This window comes from Crocuta crocuta, unplaced genomic scaffold, assembly GCF_008692635.1.
Source record: "Crocuta crocuta isolate KB4526 unplaced genomic scaffold, BGI_CrCroc_1.0 scaffold13, whole genome shotgun sequence".
Taxonomy (NCBI): domain Eukaryota; kingdom Metazoa; phylum Chordata; class Mammalia; order Carnivora; family Hyaenidae; genus Crocuta; species Crocuta crocuta.
This window is the reverse complement of record NW_027530007.1, coordinates 632,037-639,659: the sequence shown is the minus strand read 5'-3', so window position 1 is coordinate 639,659 and position 7,623 is coordinate 632,037. Positions and strand designations below refer to the sequence as shown.

The 7,623-nt window shown below is 56.3% G+C and overlaps 1 protein-coding gene across 1 annotated transcript in view; it reads right to left on the bottom strand.

The window, feature by feature from the left end:
- Window positions 1–4,259: 4,259 nt before the first annotated feature.
- Window positions 4,260–7,623, bottom strand: part of KIAA2013 (KIAA2013 ortholog) — a gene marked incomplete at its 5' end in the record, with an annotated part of 7,227 nt that continues 3,863 nt past the window's right edge. The window contains 2 exons of the mRNA XM_077763962.1: window positions 4,260–4,972; window positions 6,434–7,287. Coding sequence (XP_077620088.1) covers window positions 4,955–4,972; window positions 6,434–7,287 — 872 coding nt within the window. The remainder of the gene's footprint in view (window positions 4,973–6,433; window positions 7,288–7,623) is intronic.

The window sequence follows — 7,623 nt, the reverse complement described above, 5'->3', positions numbered from 1 at the left end:
GATTGGCCTGACCTAGTTAACATATCCCTTGCACCCTGGCCACAGTGATTGGCTTGGGTGGGGAGGGGTGCTGTCCATTAAGAAGTAAACCTCAGCACTTTGAGCAGGAACACTGAGACTCAAAATTCTGCTGACCTTGCGAGGAGGGCATCAGGTTTGTGATAACTGGGGTCGTTTTGTTACCACACGGGTAACTAGTCTGTGGGATGGAAGCCAAGCTACAGGAAGCAGGGCTAAATGCAACCTACCGATGTCACTTGAGTTCTTGATCAAACCATTCCTGAAGCTCCTGCTGGACTGTTCTGTGAACCAATACTTTTCCTTCTGTTTAAGCCACTTATAATTAAAGTTTTCTGTCACTTGCAACCTTAAACACAAGGATCAAATGACGTAATGAATGCAAATGCAATTCCACAAACATCCCTTGAACATCTACCCCGTGCTAGGCATTGTGCTAGTTTCTGGCCATCCTGAGATGAAAGGACAGAAGTAGCCACTGTCTTCACAGCACTCAAGTGCCCAGCACGTAGTAGATGTTCATCAAATGTACTCTCTCCCCCTTTGCCACCCAAGGGCCAGGCGCCCGGCCTGCTAGAAGATTCACAATGAATATTTACTGAATCAAACGATTTCTCCAAGCTTCCATTGGCCAAAGTCCGGAGGAGAGGCTCCCAGGAACCAGGAGAGCCAGACCGCCGGTAGTCTGTTTAGGGTGAAGCTGTTTGCTCAGCCAGTGTCCCGCAGCCAAGGTGACCCCACTGTCCCTGAACTTCCCTGCTGCAGGAGGGCACCCGCACCACAGCAAATGGTGTTATCCACCCAATCGCCAGATCCCGAACCAGGCTTCAGCAGCTCAGACTACTGCTGCTCCCGGGGGGGGAGGGGGGTTAAAAACAAGACCCCAAGCTGGAGGGTATCCTGTCTGAGGCCAGGCATCCTTTAAGAATCTGAGGGGAGGGGCGCCTGGGTGGCTTAGTCGGTTAAGCATCCGACTTTCGCTTGGGTCATGATCTCGCGGTTCGTGGGTTCGAGCCCCGCGTCGGGCTCTGTGCTGACTGCCAGCTCAGAGCCTGGAGCCTGTTTCAGAGTCTGTATCTCCCTCTCTCTCTGACCCTCCCCTGCTCACACTGTCTCTCTCTCTCTCTCCCCTAGAAATAAACAAAAATATTAAAAAAAAAAAAAAAGAATCTGAGGGGAGCAGGGGCACCTGGGTGGCTCAGTCGGTTAGGCATCTGACTTTGGCTCCGGTTATGATCTAACCGATCACGAGTCCGGGCCCCATGTTGGGCTCTGTGCTGACAGCCCGGAGCCTGCTTCAGATCCTGTGTCTCCCTCTCTCTATCTCTTCCCCATTTATGCTCCGTCTCTCTGTTTCTGTCTTTAAAAAAAAAAAAAATCTGAGGAAAGCTACAGACCTCTCATGAAAGAAAAAAAAAGATACATACATTTGGCCGTTCTGGGGGCCTTGGATCCAATGCAGCCAGGTTACAGATTCCTGAGCAAGAAAGCCTGTAAAGTTTCTTCTTCATCTAAGACCCTGTGAATCTGTTTCTTGGTTTATTTTCACCTCCTAACAGTTCCATTCCCCCACTGCAAGAATATGTCTGTCTTAGTCCGATCAGGCTCTTATAACAGGGTGCCAGGCACTGAGGGGCTTAGAAACAACAGGGAGGGGGACCCCGGGGGGCTCAGTCAGTTAGGCGTCCGACTCTTGCTTTCGGCTCAGGTCATGATCTCACAGTTGGCGGGTTCAAGCCCCTCGTCGGGCTCTGCTCTGAAGCACAGATCCTGCTTGGGATTCTCTCTCCCCCTATCTCTGCCCCTCCCCCAAAATAAATAAACTTTAAAATTAAAAAAAAATTTTAATCGTAAATAAATTAAAAAAAAGAAACAAGAGGAAGGTGTTTCCCACAGTTCTGGGGGCTGGAAGCCCAAAATTGGGGACCAGCACATGGGTTCGGGTGAGCACACCCATTGCGCCCTCACCTCTCACACAGGAGAGGTGCTTTCTGGGGTCTCTCTTCCTATGGCAGTAATCCCTTTCTGGAAGGTTCCGCCCTCACCAACTGGTCACCTTCCACAGGGCTCCCGCTAAACACCATCAGGCTGGGGGTAGGATTTCAACATGTGAATTTGGAGTGTGGGGGGTACACCAGCCCGTAACAATGGCCTTGTGAGAGTCCAACTCCCTTTTGGAAAAACTCCAGAGGAGCTGCGAGCCTCATGGTTGGCGGTGTAGACGGCGGCGGGAGCTTGCGTGCGGGTGGCTTGTTTGGGAAGAGGGTCAGGGGCGGGAGACTGAGTGGAGGGAAAACCAATGGAGGGTGTTTAGCAAGCACCCCGCGGCCGTGAGCCCTGCTGGGCCATCTGAGCTGCACAGAATGCGTCCCAGAAATGTCCCCAGGGACAGAGGGGAGCATTTGTCCACTGACTCCGTCTCCCATGGGAGAAGGCTCCCCAAGAAGTGTTATTAGTCTTCACCTGGTTCGAGGCTACTCACATACCCACCAGCGCGAGCAGCTTCCTGAAGTTCAGAGAGGAGCTATGCCAGCAGGTGCAGTCAGGAATTTGCATCTGTTGGTGGCAGCCCCTGCCCCGGGTCGAGTAAAAGGTGGGCTGCGAGGAGGGGGCTCTCAGGGGGTCCCGGAGAGGATGTGACCTCCAGTGAGGCATAAGCTGGCCCCAGGCGATCAGAGGCTCCTCACCCCACCCCCCCGTCCCTGGATGTGGGATCCAAGTGCTTTTCCTGCCCCCAGAGGCTGCTCTACGGGCACAGCGCAGTGATGGCAACTGAGCGCGTGTCTGAACCCACCAGGTAAGACCTCTGGAGAAGTCTTAATGTGTGACGGGCGGTGCTGGGATCCACTCGTCCGTACAGCCCAAGACAAGCCTCGGAGGGTACCTGCCGCCTCACTCCCCTGGAGTGGCCTACCCCATTCTTCAGCCTCTCCCTGTCCTCCGGATACGGGGACCGGGTCCAGATGACTCCTAGGAAGCTCCTAGGGGCTCGCAGATCATCAGGGGCCCATGGTGCGTGTCAGTTTCCAGGAAGCTAATGCATTTCCGTACCACGTCCTCAGCTGTTGGGAAGTGCTGGGTAGCGTGACATTAAATTTCCCATTCCAGATTTCCACCCCTGAGAAGCAGCTTGGTGAGATTCCAAGTGGATTTCAACCTCCTCCCACAGAGGCTGGCGCAGACGTCCAGTACTGGACAGGCAGTGAGCACTCGAAGCAGACTATAATTCACAAGGAGTAGTTTGTTTAAATTTTAGGTGTTTGGTCAGTATTTCCGGGACAGCAGTTACATGGGTTTGTTTTTATTGTTTATGAGCCTCTAACAAGCAGAGTTCCAAGCGGAACAGAGGAGTGGAATCATAAAGTATGTTCTTGTCAAGCAGCTTCAATTATTTTTTTTTTTACGTTTATTCATTTTTCAGAGGGGTGGGGAGGAGCAGAGAGAGAGACACAGGATCNCACAAGCCCCCTGCCCCACCCCAGGCGCCCCAAGCAACTTCTACTGTAACGCAACAACCGGAGGGCACATCACACTGTAAACCACATCCAACTGCACCCCCCGAGATTCCTGCTTCACTAAACGGGTAGACCAGCCAGTGACCCACGGCTGGACGAAGGCACTTCTGAGCTCTGTGCTACCCAGAGCACAAGGAAAGGTGTGTGGGGTCAGCACAACTCATGGCAGAGGTGGAGATGCGGGTTTGCCTCCCCTCCCCACCCCCTGCAGCCCACCGTTGCAGGCGCCATCCCGCTGGTGGTGAGCAGACTAGGCTTTCCGGGGAGTCGGGCTGCAGCACCCGTGACACCACGGCCACCACGGCCTCCCAAGGCGGCTGCCATGCCTAGCTCGGTCCCTTTCTGGTCCTGGGCCCAGCTCCCTTCCCCTCCCCACCCAGGTCGCCAGATCCTGGCTTCAGCCAACCACTCTGGGTGTTTTCCTGCTGCCCAGCCCTGTGGCCGGCAAAACCCAGGACAGGCAAATCTAGGCTATTTAGGGCAGGTAGGGGTGAGGCACCGCAGCAGGGAAGGGGCCAGGCTGATGCTCCTCAACCCGCCCACTCGACCAGGTGAACAAACCCCCCAGGTGGACAAGCATCTTCTCAAGAGCATTAGATGTGGGGGGAAATCAGTCATCCAACAGGGCTGGGGGGCGGCCCGTCTGCCTCTGATCCTACCGGAAAGTCTGGTGATGGAGGAAGATACAGGTCTCCAGAGGTTTCAAACCACACACAAACCGCTCACTGAAGTTTGAAAGAGATTTATTTAAAAACAGAACAAAAAAAAAAAGCTTTGGTATTTCAAAACCCAACAATCATCAATCACTAGAAAGTTAAATACCTCCCCCTAAAGCCCCGAAGTACAAAAAGCACAGATCTCCACAGGCTCATGATAGGAAAGAGACAACGTGCAAACCTGGGAGGACCTGGGACCCGCGTCCGCTACATGGACGGCTGGGGGCGGGGCCTCCAGATGTCCCCCCCGCCCCGCCCCCCGTGAGGGGAGCAGTGCAGGTTGGAAACCACCGCGGAGATTCACTGTCTGGAGTGGATGCAAAAGCCGTCTGGCAAAATCTCAACAACAATAAATTAAAAATTCAGTCAAGAAAGAACACATTAAGTTAGGACTAGAACACAATTTTTCCTAGACAAGTTTTTTAAAAGAGGGTCTGCTTCCTGGGACAGAAGAAAGGGGGGAAAGCAGAAGGAGTGAGTTCAATTTCAAGTATTTTCCATATAGGTTCATTTTATTGAGTCGAAAGCTTACAAAAAAGCCCGCCGGCCCTCCCTCCCGCTCCCCGACGCAGACTCCTGAACATCCACACGCGCTCTGCGTCACTGGTGTCCCTGACAAGGCACAAAAGGGTGGGTGCTTTCAGAGGATCCCTTGTTCTTGCAGCAGGACTTGCGGTGCCGGGTGTCTGTGCGGACGGACTTCACTCAGACACTGGGATCTTCCTGTGCAATTGACAAAACAAGTCGTTACTGTTCACCGCCCGCCCCGCGGAAGCTACAGAAATCTCACGCGGGGCAAGTGACGGAGACGGCCCTGGTGGCCCCCTGCCCGGGCTCTGGTCTGGCTCTGCAGACACACTGTGGCCGGGGATGTGCTGGAGCCACTGTGGGGTTGGTGGCCCAGACACCTCCTCGGGCCGACACAGTGTTCACTGGGCTCTACTCTGGAGGGACCCTGGCTCGAGCGCGGGTCAACTGAGGGCCATGGGGTAGCACCCCGAAATAAGGGGGTTGGCCTGTCCCCTGGATCGGGTGGGGAGCCGAGGACAGGCCGTTGGGCCCACGCAGTGCAAATTTAGCACCTGTTCTACCCCAGCGCAGCCAGGTTTCACTTTCATCTGACTTTCCATTTGTTCTTCAAGCTCTGAGCTCAGACCTGCTGCCCACCCTTCTCCCACTCCATCAGGCCAAGAGCTACTTCTTCTCAAGTCCTGGCCTCGGGCCCAAAACTAGAAACCAGAAGGCACAAAGCTGCCTGTGGAGGTGAGGAGGCCATTTCTCCGGAGGTGGCCCAGGCTCCCGAACTGCTGAGAGCACAGACCTAGAGCTCTCTATCTCTGCACTCGCTAGTCCAACAGAGGGGGGAGGAGGGGAGAGGAGGGGAGGGGAAGCGAGCCCAGTTCTCTCTGAAGAGCTTTCTCCCGTGATTGCCAACAATGGGCTCCCTTCTGTCCCCTCTCCCGGGGAGCCCTGGCAGCGATGAGGCACGGAGGGCTGGGTGATGGGGCAGAGGCGGCGGCCTCCCCTGGGACTGAGCCTGATCCCCAAGACATGCTCCTGATGAGAGTCTCACAGTGACCATGTTCAAAGTCATGGCTTCCTAGGGGCCAAGGTGTTTGACGAAACAGGAAGGGAAAGATCGTGCCTTGTGCTGGCAAGATGGCCACCTTCACTGGCCCACAGCGAGTGGCACGAGCAGGCCCTCAGGAGGGAGCGGAGGGGGCTCACTTGCAGCTTGGATAGCTGTTTCCGGTCTATCTAGGGGTTTCTTGCAAGTTTTATTATTTTAAGTTTATTTTGAAAGAGAGAGGGAGAGAGTGCCCAAGCAGGGGAGGGGCAGAGATAAAGAGAGAGAATCCCAAGCAGGCCCTGCGCTGTCATCGCAGAGCCCGACGCAGGGTTCGATCTCATGAACCGGGAGATCACGACCTGAGCCGAAATCAAGAGTCGGACACTTAACCGACCGAGCCACCCAGGCGCCCCACCGATGTCCCGCACTATGGCCTCCTCTCGGAAGTCACTTTCCGACATCCTCTGCGAACGCACGGACTCCTCCCTGTGCTGCAGGCTGAGGGTGGTGGCTCAGGAGGACGCCCCATCACCGCCCACGCCTTCCCCCGTCCTGGGCTGGGGACAGGACACCAGGCTGGGGCCTGAGGCTCTGGAGGCCCAGGGGCTTCGTACCTTACTCCTGAAGAGGGGCTTGGCCCCAGGCCCGCAGTACTCGTTGTAGATGAGCTTGAAGAGGAAGAGGTGGAAGAGGGTGATGAGGGAGGCCACGCTGAACCAGAAGAGGAAGGGCAGCCCGGGGTCCTGCTGGGCCATGTGCTCGTCGTGGGCCAGGATGGCCTTGAGGTGCAGTGTGTGGCGCAGGTCCTGCAGGTGCGTGAGGTCGGTGGAGATGTAGAGCAGGGGCGTGATGGGCTGCGTCACCATGACCGGGAAGGTGTGGCCCTGGGGCGCCGAGGTCAGCTCCACGGGCTCCTCCAGGCAGCCCGCCTTACAGGCGTAGAGCCTGACAGGCTGGCCGCGGGCCTCCACGGACACGTGCAGGTACGGCTTGCCCTCAGGGTCCAAGAGCACGGCAAGGTTGATGTGGTCGTTCTTGTAGCGGATGCCGTGCAAGGCGTAGCTGTTGTGCAGCACGTCGGGGTCGGCCTGGAACTGCAGGTGGTTCTCGGTGAACTGCAGCCCCCCGAAGCTGAGCACCATGCCCTGCAGAATGCCGGGGGCGCCTGCCTTCACCAGCCCCTTGCAGCCCCGCTTCTGCAGCGTCAGCCTCCACAGGTCGGAGAGCTGCATGATCTGCTGGACGGACGACAGCCGGCCCGGCCACAGGTTCTCGGCGTGCATGGTGGCATGGCCGCTGAAGCAGTGATCTTCGTAGTTGAGCGTCGACTCCATCTGGTCGCGCTCCCTGTGGCTCAGGCTGGGGCTGAGCAGCGGGGCTGGGGAGCAGGAGAGCATGTAGTACAAGGTCAGGTTCACGGTCAGGCCGGACGGGGTGTGGGCGTCCGTGATCTTCTTCATCTCCACACCTGTAACGCCACAAAGGNCGAAGCTCCTGTCCCCAGGGAAGGAAGCTGCAGCCCCAGTCTCGCCTGAGTACTGGCTCCCTCACATGCCCAACGTGACCCTGTGGGCCTGAAGCCTGAACTCCTGTCCAAAGTGGGGCCTCCTGGGGCGCCTGGGGAGCTCAGTCAGTTGAGTGTCCAACTTCGGCTCAGGTCCTGATCTCAGGGTTCGTGAGTTCAAGCCCTGCATCGGGCACCAGTGTCCGTGCACGGCCCGCTTTGGTTCCTCTGTCCCCCCCTCTCTCTCTGGCCCTCCCCACTTGCACTTTTTCTCAAAAATAAGTAAATGTTAAAAAAAAA